The 12,799-nt window shown below is 47.4% G+C and overlaps 1 protein-coding gene across 5 annotated transcripts in view; it reads left to right on the top strand.

Moving 5' to 3' along the window:
- The first annotated feature begins 8,869 nt into the window (after positions 1-8,869).
- Positions 8,870-12,799, top strand: part of CPVL (carboxypeptidase vitellogenic like) — a 93,228-nt gene continuing 89,298 nt past the window's right edge. For 2 of the 5 annotated variants that reach the window (XM_081147330.1, XM_081147329.1), the window contains exon 1: positions 9,134-9,363. Coding sequence is in view for 1 of the 5 variants with exons in the window: in XM_081147326.1 (XP_081003452.1) it covers positions 9,565-9,613 (49 nt within the window). In the remaining 4 variants the exon portion in view is untranslated. Of the gene's footprint in view, positions 9,614-12,799 lie in introns of all 5 variants that reach the window. The other 3 variants (XM_081147327.1, XM_081147328.1, XM_081147326.1) reach the window with 3 other exon arrangements.

The raw sequence follows: 12,799 nt of genomic DNA, 5'->3' as shown, positions 1-12,799 counted from the left end.
GAGAAGTCAGTAACAAGCTTAATCCATGGCATTTCATCACTGAGATTTGTTTTGACATTTTTAGAACATGGAACCTAATACTGAGATATAACAACTCTGTAACAGATTTGCAAGGATGGTGACATGCTATGTGAGAATTTACAAACAGAGGGGAAAAGGGTATAGTCTGGGAAGAGAAGATAGAAAAGATCTCCGTGTCACAAAACGCAAAGGAAATGCGCTATTTTTCCAATTGCCTCTCTCTGAGGTCTCGGAGTGACCTGTGTACATTATGAAAACTCTCTCCCATCTCACCATGCTTTATTGTTCTCCCTAGGACCCTTTAGGTTTCCCTTTAGATTGAAAGGGCAAAAAAACACAAGGTTGAGCGTGAAAGCAAAGTTTTCTAGCCAGTTGCAGGAGGGAGAATACTTGATCTGCTCTGTAAGAACGGGCACGTGGCTTCATCCCGAAGAGTCAGCTCAGGGCTCCCCGCTCAGCTCTCAGACCCCGACAGGACGCCCCAATACTGCCTGTCCAAGGACAGAGGGTGTCTAAGAAATGTCCTCTCCGGTCTCCCTGCACCCATCAAGAAATCCAGCACAAAGACAAGACTTGTCACTGGCCCCTTTCAGGCAGCCTACCCTCCTCGTCCCAGGTAAGGAAGGAGTGTCCACTATTGACCTTGCTAAAGGGACAGGATTTGGAAACAGGGAACCGGAGCAGTGACTTGAATAAGCCAATATTTTATTTTAAGCTTTGGAATGGAGGCCACTAGAAAAAGACAGGGAAAGAAAGGGGGTTTGGGTATGAGATTGACCTAAATTTGAATCTTGATTCTGACAGTAACTATGACCTTGGACAAATTACTGAGCATCTCTCTTCCTCAGTTGCCTCCACTAGAGAATGCAGAACATAACACCTACTGTTAGGGCTACGGCGAGGTCTAAATGGGATCATGTGTGTGATACACTTGGCATAGCTTTTGGGCTTAGTACCTTTTTAAATTCCTTTCTCTTCTCTGGTCCTTGCCTTGCCTTCTAGCTTTGGAAAGAGATTTTTTTAAATATACAACTGCTTTCTTACGTAGGCTGTTAAAAATGTATTTTTTTTTTAATGGTCTAAACTGAACTGAGATGATAACAGCATTTTATATATTGGTCATGTGCTCACTGTTTCACGAAACCCAGAGTATAAGAAATGGTTATATTTTTGAACAAGAATTCAGTTTCAGCTCATGCTTGAGTTTGACAAGAAGCCCCAAACTGATCCACTTACGGGAATAAGGAAGGGGGGTGGGGACTGTCCCATCGACCACTTAGATCCTACAGACGTACCATGTTCGTTGTATACAAATGGGAAGGGGCCTGATCTTCAGAGATTCACAATTGCCCTGATCCTTCCTTCACTTACTCGATGCACCTGGCTAGCGCACCTCACCTGTCTGTCGGCACCCTGCCCCGGGCCCTTACAGAGATGACCCTCCCAACGGCCCTCACCGCCGACCACAGGCCTGTTCTCCCAGGCCCCCAGGACTCCTTGTCGGGTCGAGCCCCTCCTGGCACCCACGCTGCCATTCCTACACCAGGTCGCAGGGCCACAGAGGTTCTCTAACTGAGAAGCCCACCACCCTCCTGCCCAGGCAGTAGAATAAATTAGCTCGTGATCACAAACAGGTCCCACGTGTCAGTAGCTTAACTCAACAAAGGCTGCTTTCTTCCCAAGCCTGCCTCTTTCTTGGGAAACCTGGGGGGCAAGAACACAAGTGAACCACAGGTACCATGTCTAAATATTTAAAAATTATAAACCCAGGTAGCAAACTGTGAAATGAAATAAGTTCTAGTCTTTTACCTTGACAAAATATGCCTTTGTAACAACCTGGAAAACAATATTTGAACTTAGAATTCTGAGACTCCTCGGAGCCCTGGGCTGGAACTGGCCTGGAGTCCTTCTCGCCCATCCTGCTTCTGGAGGCCCTCACCCGCGCACCCAAGCTCTGAAGTGCGGCGCCTGGTCACCCCCAGTGGAAGATGAATCCAGGGAAGAGTAGCGTGCAGGCTCTGGAAGCAGGCCTGCAGGCATTTTGGGCAAGGAATTCAGAGGGCCCTGTTATCCAAATCACAGAGGCGAATTTGCGAACACGGAACCACAAATAATGAGCATTGACTGTATTTTGTTCTGTTTTGTTTGCTTGCTTTTGTCCAAAACTTCCTGAGAGACATTAACAACTGGGTGCCCAGCAAGTGGAAACATTTACCTCTTAGCTCTTCTGATCGTCCTGGTGAAGTCCAGAATTTAAGAATTTGGCATTGAGTTCTCCTGAGAAGGGGGAAAGTTTATTCCTTTCCTGCTCTTTCAGCTGCTAAATCCCTGGGTGGGGTGGAAGGACACGGGCTAAGCGCTGGCAAATTACATCACTTTGGGGATCGCTGTGCCACACCTGACATGCATTCTACTCCTCAGCTCATTCGGCCACCACCCCCGTCTGGGGTGAGATGGGTGGTAAGGGTGGATGGGCTAGGTGAGTTGTTACAATCTCCATTTTCAGGTGGGGAAAGCAAGGTTGAGAGAAAGAACAGGGAAGGAAGAGACCTGGGAATGGTCTAGAGCACCCTCTCTTCCCAGCCGTTGTGTTCTCCTAGACACCATCTCAGATTCAAGGGGGAGTCCCCAATCTGCAGCAGTCAGCCAGGAAGGAAGTTCCCCACAGTTAGCCTGGACCATCACGCATAAAAGCAACATATGGCAAAGACTGCTTTTCACCTATTATGTTTGTATTCCTTATTTGGTGATATCACTTAATTCCTGAAGTTTTTGAAGCCCTCAAGGCTACAGAACCAAAAGAGTAGAGACACTTTTCTAGGCCAACTCTGCTTTGCCCCATGCAACTGGCTGCAGACATAACATTTCACTAGTAAGTGGAGCACCTGAACAAACCACCATGTGAATTAGAGAAAAATAAAACCTGCATAAAAGAAAAAGGCCACTTCACTTAGTTTCTTTGATCTCTGTTTATCATTCATAAGTTTCTCGCCTTCAACAAAGGAATGACCTGCTTGCTATGGGCCGGGCCTTGTGCTACCAGCTTTCCCTGCAAGTTCATTAAATTCTCAGATCAGCCCAGTAGGGCTGTCCTATTCCCTGATGTGAAAAGGCTAAGGCTTAGAGTGGTTAATTAACATAGCAAAGGTCACACAGCTAATGAGTGGCTGAGCCGGATTCAACACCCTGAACACACACACACCCCGTCAGTCTACTCCTAAAACCCTGCTGTGCCTTTAAGCAGATGTACAGAGAACACTGGCGGGTTCACCCTAACACCTGGTATGAAAATTAAAGAGATGATGTATATGAAAAGTGCTCAGCAAGCCAAGAAGCCCGACAAAGGTTCGCTGTGATTCTTCCCCACAGTCTTACACAGGGTTAGCTCTGCTGTCCTTCGTGGCCCATCATTATTAATCCCATCATTCATCCTTAATCCACCGAAGTCTTGTATCCTGGCTTGCTCAGTAGCCAGAGGAAAGTGGAAATATGCCTCCTGTAAGAAAGGCTTAACACCTGCTGCCAAGGGTGCTGGGTCGCCAGAGAAGGGCTCACTTACAAAAGACAGATTAAGTTGGACATTGTTTCCGGACATAAAGCAGTACCTGGAGGCAAGTGACCCAGGGAAGGGTAACCATGCAGGAGTGAAGGCATTTATCCTAAATAATCACCAGGTAATTATCCACAACCTCCCTGAGTCTGTAGCTCTAGGCTAGTCTTAGGAGGTGGCCCTTCTGTACTGTCAGGACACTGAGGCCGGTCCTTGAGTTTATCAGGGCACATGCCTGTCTTACAGCAGGGTCACCGCCCTCTCCACCTGCTTCTCAAAGCTACAGTCAAGGGCAGAACAGATGTGGGGCTCCTCAGCTGGATCCACTCTCTTCTCCTTTTTTTTTTAAAATCCTCACCTGAGGATATTTTTTTCACTGCTTTTCAGAGAGAGGAGAAAGGAGGGAGGGACACACAGAGAGAAACATTGATGTGAGACACATCAACTGGTTACCTATTCTCCCTTTTCCATAGCACAGTGATGCCTTTTTGCAAGTGTGTGAACACGACACATCTGACTTCTTAAGTGACATATTTGTTGGACTGGCTGTAATATTCCTCTTTTTGATGTGCCCTTGAGCTTGTTTTCAAGTCTCAACGTGACCCCATTGAACACACATAAGGACACCTAAAAGGAGCTATGACCTCCAGCTATGACCGGGGCATGTTTGTCTTCAAGGTTAACCAACTCCCCTTGTTTTCATTCCCGGTCCACCTTTATCTTGGTGGCAGCAGCTACGAATGTGAAATCAAGCCTCCAAACCGAGACAACTGGAGTTGCATCTACCTGCTCAAGACGTGCAAACAGCTATTCTCTGCGTCTTCGCTGGGGTACTGGGCACACGGCAAAGCTCTGGCATAGGTCAGCGTGAGGCATGCTCCATGGTGGTGTCCAGTTCCAATGGCAAGCACTGGGGGAGAGTAGAATTCAGCATCCTGGGTGGGACAGTTGAAAAGAATGACAGTCACTGGCCTGGAATCTCACAGATTGTTGCGATCCTTGTTATAGCTGCTGTTTACGTAGGCCGTGCTAGATGACAAGCGCTTTATGCCAATCTCATTTCACCCTGTAATCACCCTGGAAGGCAGCGAATATTATTTTACCGTGAATGGATGAGAAATCTGAAATCAGGTGACTTGCTTGAGGTCACTAGATGGCAGGTTCTAGAACTGAACCCAAATCCAACTCATTCTCTGAGCCACCAGGGCTTAACAAACTGGAACCTCCCAGAATGCACACGTGCAGAGACTACAAGGGCTCAGGGGAACCCCGAAATCATCTGGACTGATCAACCTGACAGTTTTAAACCTTTGTTTTCAGAAAAGCCAGAGAGGAAGACTTAACCAATCATTTTGCAGAGCCATTCTTTTGCCCACTTTTGAGTACTCTCAATATAAGAAAGGGGCTAAAAATATTATTTCCAGAAGTTTGATTTTGCTCCATAAGGGATATATTTTAACTCTTCAACTATTGATTGTAGTTGCAGTCATTTGGGGAGAAATATAAAGAAATACTCTTTAAAGTATTAGCAATATTTCATTAACTATGTGAAAATATGCTACCAAGTAGTGTAGAGAGGGATACAGTTGACCCTTGAACAACACAAGTTTGAACAGCCTGGATCCATTTATCTGGGGATTTTTTTTTCAACATATAAAGTCCACCCTCTGTAACTCTGGGTTTCACATCCACATATTCAACCAACCGCAGACTGAAAACAGCATTTTCGATCCAAAGTTGAAAACCTGTGGATGCAGAGGGCCAATTGTTCTACACCATTTTACACAGGGGACTTGGGGCATCCACAGGTTTGGTATCTGTGAGGGTCCCAGAACCAATGCCCCACTGACACCATGGGATGACAAGCTTCTGGAAAGTCAAAAGTTATATGGGGATTTTCAACTGCACATGCTGAAGGGGGTTGGCACCCCTAACCCCTGGGTTGTTCAAGGGTCAACTGAACACGTATCTCTTATGAAAGACCTACACAGGGTCATCTCTCTTGTGCTGCCCATCACACCTGCACAGTCTGGCTGGAAGCATGCCCACAGATGACCTTTGCACTGTCACATGGCATCTGAACAGAATCTGCCATGCATTCCCCAGATGTGCTTCTTCAGAAGCCACATCCACTGGAGAACAGATGTTAAGCAAGGGCAAGTATCATTTAGTGAAAATTTCTAGATGCATCCTCTCTGCCCGCCTCAGGTTTCTCTGTCCCCTAATCCTCTCAGCGCCTCTGAGTATCTGTCAATGTGGTACTCTCTTTGAGCAGTGCCCCCCTCCAAACCCTTGCCCACCAGAACTTCAAAATATGATCTGGCTTGGAAACAGGGTCTTTGCAGATGTGATTAGTTAAGATGAGGTCAGCCTGGGTTAGGATAGACCCTGAACGCAACGACTGGCATCCTCATGTGAAGGGAAGAAAACACGCTAAGACACACACAGAGAGAAGAAAGCCACACGAAGACAGAGGCAGAGAGTGGAGGGGTGCAGCGACAAGCAAGGAGTGCCATGTTCTCCTGGGAGCTGGAGGAGGCTGGGAAGGGTTCTCCCCAGAGCCTAGGCAGGGAGATGAGCCCTGCCGACACCTCAAATCTGACTTCTCCAGGGCTGTGAGAGAAGACATTTCTATTATTTCAAACTGCCCAGTTTGTGGCCATTTGGTAGGGCACCTCTAGAAACGAGCAGAGGGCCTGCCACACACTTGAACCAAGCCCTGCAGGGATTATTTTTCCTGTGCCAACTCTGCTGCTCCCACAGGTGCCACCTCCACCCCACCCCACCGCACCCTGCAACGCTGCACCCTGCAAAGTAAAATATTTTACCACCAGAGTTCTTGTCTTTGAACCTCGATAACCTTCCAGAGACCCTCTGACTCAGTAATTCTGCTTTCCAGATGTTTCTTTCCCAAGGGACTAATCAGATGCACATCATTTATATGAGAATATTTCTTAGTGAGTTAATAAGGAGAAATTGGAAGCGACCCAAATGATCAGATGTTGGAAAATGGCTGAATAAGTTATAGTACCTTCCTATGACTGAACATTATGCAGCCATTAAAATTACGGTCTTGAATTAATAATGTGTGAAAATAACTGGGATAATGCTAACTGCTAAAACCAGGATAAATAATAATTCCATATAGTATGATTCAATTTTGTTTGCAACATATGTTTGTATAGATAAAAGCTTAGATATCTGGTTATCTCTGAGGAGTCACAATGCGATTTTTATCTGATCTTTTTGTATATCCTTGTATTTCTATAATAATCATGTATTATACTCATCAAAAGAAAAATAAGCAATATATCTATCTTATTCAAAATATTTAGAAGGCTTCCGGTGTAGCAGCTTTCAAACTATTTTGACTTCATCTCACAGCAAGAAATATGGTTCTTGTTCTGACTACACTAAGCCCTCACTTAAAGGTGTCTATAGGATCTTGGAAACTGTGACTTTAAGGGAAATGAAGCCTAACAAAACCAAGCTTACCACAGGCTAATTGATATAAAGAAGAATTACATTCCTACAGCCTATTTCTGGTCACAAAAAAACCACCAAACTTCTAAATAAAATCCCCAAATGCGTCTAATATTAAACATTGAAATAAAGGTGAGCTATACATGCATTTGGGTGTCCCAAGTATGTTAGTGCAGTTTTAAGCTTTAATTGCTTCAGAAGTATAAATGCTATAAACTTTCAAAACCGTCATTTGAAAACTTACTTCTTTTGACCCTTAGTTTTATTTTAATAAATGTAATTGTAATTTGTTTCTTTTAGTCAACGTATGCCACTTTTCGCTTGGGAACTGAAACGAACCTTGTCCGGAGAACCCAGGATGCTCAGACTGACCCCTCCCCAAATGGCACTGGACCTCCTTCAGGGGCCTGCGCACCAGCTGTGTTGTGTGCAACATCTGTACTCCCATAGTAGCCAGCCCTGCGACGGGTGCGCACATTCCCACGCCCAAGGGTGGCCAGGGCCACGGCTGCTTCTGGGGAGCTGGACTGAGCTTCCCCACTGGGGCTGGAGCTTGGTGGGAAAAGAGGAGGTGGCTGCGGACCAGGGGCTGGAAACCAGCTCTCCTGCACCACCACATTTAGGTGCTGGTCATCCAGGAATTTGAACTTGGCCTTTCAGGTCATAATGAGGTATATCTGTCAGTGTAGAAAAGATGAACCTAGTTTGCTTAATAGTTTAATAAGGGTGGCCGATGTTGGTGGGAAAGGAAAATATAATATTTGAGGGTGAACAGCGATGGCTGCACATGCTCGGGGCCAGGTGATGTGCATGTAGCTTCTCATTAACCCTGGTCATAACCCAATGAAGTAGGTACTTATGAGAAAACTGAGACTCAGTGACATTAAGTAATTTGTTCCAGGTCACAAAGTCAGCGCTCAATTTCACCTTAGTTGTATAACAAACTGAAGTGGCTTAAAACAGCAGCGACTGGGTTTTTCCCCGATTGGTGGGTTGGTCGGGCCTGGGTGCTGCTGGTTCCGCCGGGGCTCACCCGGGCAGCTGCACTCAGCTGGAGGGGCCGCTACCCTGGGAGGCGGCGAGGGCGTGCTTCTCTGCCCGCCTCCCAGTCGGCGCTGCTGTCCCTGGGCTGTCACAGTTCTCCTGCTGGGACCCGCTCGCTCCAGGAGCCACACTGGCTTCTCAGCACTGTAGTCACAAGGCAGCAGTCTCAAAGAGGAAGCTGCAAAGCCTCTGGATTCCTGGGGTGGAACCGGCACCTCTCCACATTCTAATGGTCAAAACCAGTCACAGAGCCAGCCCTGATTTAAGGGGAGCAAAAACAGGCTCCCCCTCTGCAAAGGAGCATGCAAGCACGGTGATTTTTATTTTTTGGTCACCTTAAAAAAAAATAAAAAATGAACCAGAGCTAACAGCTAAGTAGCAGAGCCAGGATTCAAAGCCAGGTGGCCAGACTGGCATCTTCTAAAATAACTGTGCCATCTCTGAACCACAGGGCATTTGGGGAACTTAGACATGGGAAGCATTTTGTATTCTGTCTTAATTCCTTGCAGTCTCCTTTTTAATTCTGCCTTCCCCCGGTGTCTGGCTCAGTGCCCGGCACCAGGTGATGGTTATAAATAATATGTACTCAGGTCATTTACAAGAGGTGTGACTCTGAATGGGATACTTAACCTCTCTCAATCTCAGTTTCCCGCCTGCAAAGTGGGGCTAATTACAGTAATAACACCACAGGTTGCTCTAAGATCCCTATTCGGTAACGCAGAGAAAGCATTTGGCACTCGGTGATGGCACTCAGTGTTGTCTTGGTATTAGGGGCTGGAACGCGGACTCTCCAAAAATGCGCGTGGGCTTTTTACGCAGCGGGAGTAAACCACCACTGGGTTTCCTGATGCAAACACCGGGCTTGCAAGCAGCCACTCTTGTGGGGAAGTAATTTCAAAATACGATGCTGAAATTCTAAGACAGCAGCTTTCAAAAGTGGGAGAAAAAAGCAAAGCGCACCAAGGAGCCAACCTAGGGAGCTGCACCGAGGCCCATCTTCCTCGGCCGGTTTTTAAGAGTCCACCCGGGGCCGCTGGCCGCGCCGGGAAGGGAAGTGCTGCCTGGGCGAGGCCACGCCGGGGGCAGGGAGGTGGGGACCTACCTCGCCCCATAGGTCTGGGTCACGTGCGTCGCCGAGGGGCGCCTTCAAAAGCTCGCGCTCTGCGGGGCGCTGGGGACTGGGAGGTGCGAGGGGAAAGGCCACCGACCTCTCCAGCCGGCGACCGCGGCGGCACCGACGCGGGAAGGAGCGCCCGCTGCCCTGCGTAAGTGCGCGGGGGTCGCGCGGGCGCAGCGGGGCGGGTCCTCGCCACGTCTCCAAACGCACGGAGCGCAGGGCGGGTGGGCTCTGCGCCCTCGGCACGCAGAAGGAAGAAAGCGCGGTGGAGAAAGGTCGGGTCCGGTGGCCTGGAGCGGCTGAGGGTTTCCAGGTTGGGGTCCTGGGGAGGCTGGACCCTGCGCTCTGGATGCGCCCAGCTCGGGGAACACTCCCGAAGGCTCCTGGCGCGATCCGAGGTGGGCGCACCGGGTTTCTTCCAGCTCTGGAGGCGCCTCCAGGTCCAGGAGCCCCTCGGGGAAGCTAGAAGCGGTGGGGTCCCCCAGTACTCTCAGTTAGAGGCGGGAACACCACCCCTTTCCTCCCTCCACAGGTGTCTTTGGGATGTTTTGATTTCGGGGTGCTGTGGAGAAGTGGGAGCGGAAAATGCCCTTGATTTGAGGGTGCCCCACAAAAGGAGGTTTGGCGTGAGCGAAGGGAAGCTCACCAGAAAAACGGTGACTCCTGGAATGTAGGGTTGGAAAAGCAGGGGTCTGGGACAGGTGACAGTTCCCTGCCAAGTGGACTGGGGCTTGCAGGGGCCGTCATAGGAGCCAGTGGGATGTACAGACACCTGTGGAATGGAAGCACCAGTACCTTTCAGGTCAGCTTGGTGCCCAGGGGAAAATGGGCTTTGGCATATTTACAGATTCGAATCCCAGCTCTGCCCTTTGCTAGATGGTCACCTTGAGCAGATTATTTACATGTATTTACTAAGCCTCAGCCTCCGCATTTAAAAGACACTTGTCTTTCCCTTTCCCCTTAAATGCACTCCTTTTTACTTTTTTTATTTTATTTATTCACTCATTCATTTTTGGTGTGGGATGAGTAAGAAGGGAGATGTTAGGAGAAAGGGGGATGCAACGAGAGTACGTATTACTAAGTTGAAAAATAACCTTTAAGGAAGTTGTTCAAATAGGAGTTGGAACATTATTTCAGAAGTGGACCACACGCCCTAGCCGGTTTGGCGCAGTGGTTAGAGCGTCGGCCCCCAGACTGAAGGGTCCTGGATCCGATTCTGGCCAAGGGTACATACCTCGGTTGCAGGCTCGATCCCCAGCCCTGGTCGGGGTGCCTGGGGGAGGCAACCAATGGATGTGCCTCTCTCTCTCTCTCTGTCTCTCTCTCTGTCTCTCCCCCCCCTCCCCCCTTCCACTCTGAAAAGCATGGAAAAAATATCCTTGGGTGAGAATTTAAAAAAAAAAAAAAATCCTTGGGTGAGAATTTAAAAAAAAAAAGTAGACCGCACTGGCCTTGTTGGCATATGAAAGTCTGTACTGGTGCCAAGCCCTTTGGGCTGACTGAACTTTCTAGTCTCCTAGCCCAGGCTAACCTAAGCCCAGCGGAAGCCCTTTATAATACAATGCCAGTGTTCTTAGCACGAGGCCGTCTTATTTTTCTGTAGGAGTTGGCTGTTTTGGAGGGGCATGATTGGCCCCCCAATATATGTGAATCCAGCTTATATATGAATTTACAGTGGGTTTCTACCAGCCTGATTTTACAGCCTGAGAAGTGAGGTTCACATGACTTAGAAGAGTGATGAGCAAGTCCACTGGGCCGACCAGTTCACTCCCCTTGAAAAAGTAAAAACAAGAAGAAACTGTGCGCCAGTATTTTGCTCATGACTTTGTTTTGGTTTCGGGAGGCGTAGGATTTGTCAGAGGGAAACTTAAGCGTTGAATGCTGTCCTGGTCTGCACAGAACTACGACAGCGAGGGAGGGGGAGCTTAGGCACTGCCTCAGAGGGCATCGTCTGCCCATCATGCGCACCCGAATACCCAAGGTTAATAGGTGATGCCCCATGCTTAACAGGAAGCGTAGTTCATTTAAAAGCGCAAACATGTTTAGTTTAACATTCCCAGGGGTTTAATGATGTGGAGTTTTCATGGACTGAACTGAGCCAAGAACATTTAAAAGAATGAAAGTCGGGAAGTGTTTCAATCAGAAAGGTGCCTCTGCAGTCCAGAGTCTAGAAGAATGCCTCATTCATATCCCTATTGACTTGGGAGAGGGGTAAGCGGGGCAGAAAGCTAACAATTGTACTTTCCCGGCCAAAACCAGGAATGGAGCTTGAGCTTTTGTGCTGCGTATTTGCAAGTTCAATAATTTAAGCAATAATAGACTCAGTTCGCAGGACAGCAGTCAGGTGCTTTCTTGATAAAACCTGTCCTAGCTGAGCATGAAGGAACTGAAACCAGAGGACTGAGATTCTAGTCCTCTGAGATCTTGAAGATACAGCTGTGAGCAAGAAACCTCATGCTGTTCTTTTGCTTTAACTGAAATAAACATTGAACTAAATAAATATTTGGGCCAATAAACAGCTGTAGCAATTTAAAGACAGTCACTAACGGGAATCAGAATACTGAGAAAAGGTTGAGAGATGAGACCCAAGGATCGTGGAAAGATAATACATAAGAATTTACTACTCCCGGCATAAAGTCATCCCGCTTGTCCCCAACTTGTTCCCTGGGTTCTCTGTGTAGGAGATAACTCAAGAGATTTGTTCATTTACTTAACTAATATTTTCCCAATGTTTGATTATGAAAATTCTCAAACATTCAGAAAAGTCAAAAGAACATGTAGTGCACTTCCCACCTAACTTCCCTTCTCATTCAACTGGTACTGATCTGTGCCTACTGTTTGCCTGGAGCTATATTGAACTGTAAGGACATGAAAGGCAGAGAGAGTGAAGTTAGGGAACAAGGAAGGGTTTGATTTGGCTGGAACAGAGTTTGTGAAGGGATCGCACCACTTTGGTCTGGACGGTTATATTGGAGTCACGTTGTGGAAAATGTTGAACTTCATGGCAGGACAGGAAGTTTAAACTTCATCCTGGCTGCAGAGCCATTGAAGGCATTTGAGGAGGGTGGGTATCTAGGGCTTTAGGAAGCTCTTTCTGGAATTAGGGTTAGGCTAGGTTGGAGTGGAGGCAACTGAAGTCTGAGAGATGGGTTACGAGGCTTTGCAAATGTCCTGGGGCCCGTAGGGTCACACTGTGAACAGAATGGATTGCACAGATTGGGAAGGGGAAGAAGGCTGGGACTTTGTGACTGATTTGACTCGAGGACTTGGTTTTAGGGTTTAGGCATCTACAAAGACCGTGTGCCTTCTGCAGCATCCAGTAGTTGGATTTTCTGAGCTTTTCTGTGGTTTTGTTCTGTGGATTTTCTTGTTTCACATCTATATTCTGCTTTCATTCTCTGCACACGATTTGTTCACTTTTTGTCTAACAACAACAAAATGTGACCCGCCTTATATGCTGTTGTTTTTCCTGTTTTCATGGGTCATGGGATTTATACCTTTTAAAAAATGTCTTAACTTTCACTCTAGAGGAGTTTTTGAGGGGACAGAAATAAATGTGTTCAATTCACTCTGTTTTAGCACAA

Source organism: Miniopterus schreibersii (genome assembly GCF_964146895.1).
Source record: "Miniopterus schreibersii genome assembly, chromosome: 9".
NCBI lineage: Eukaryota > Metazoa > Chordata > Mammalia > Chiroptera > Miniopteridae > Miniopterus > Miniopterus schreibersii.
The sequence above is the reverse complement of the archived record's forward strand: the minus strand, read 5'-3'. Positions and strand labels throughout refer to the sequence as shown.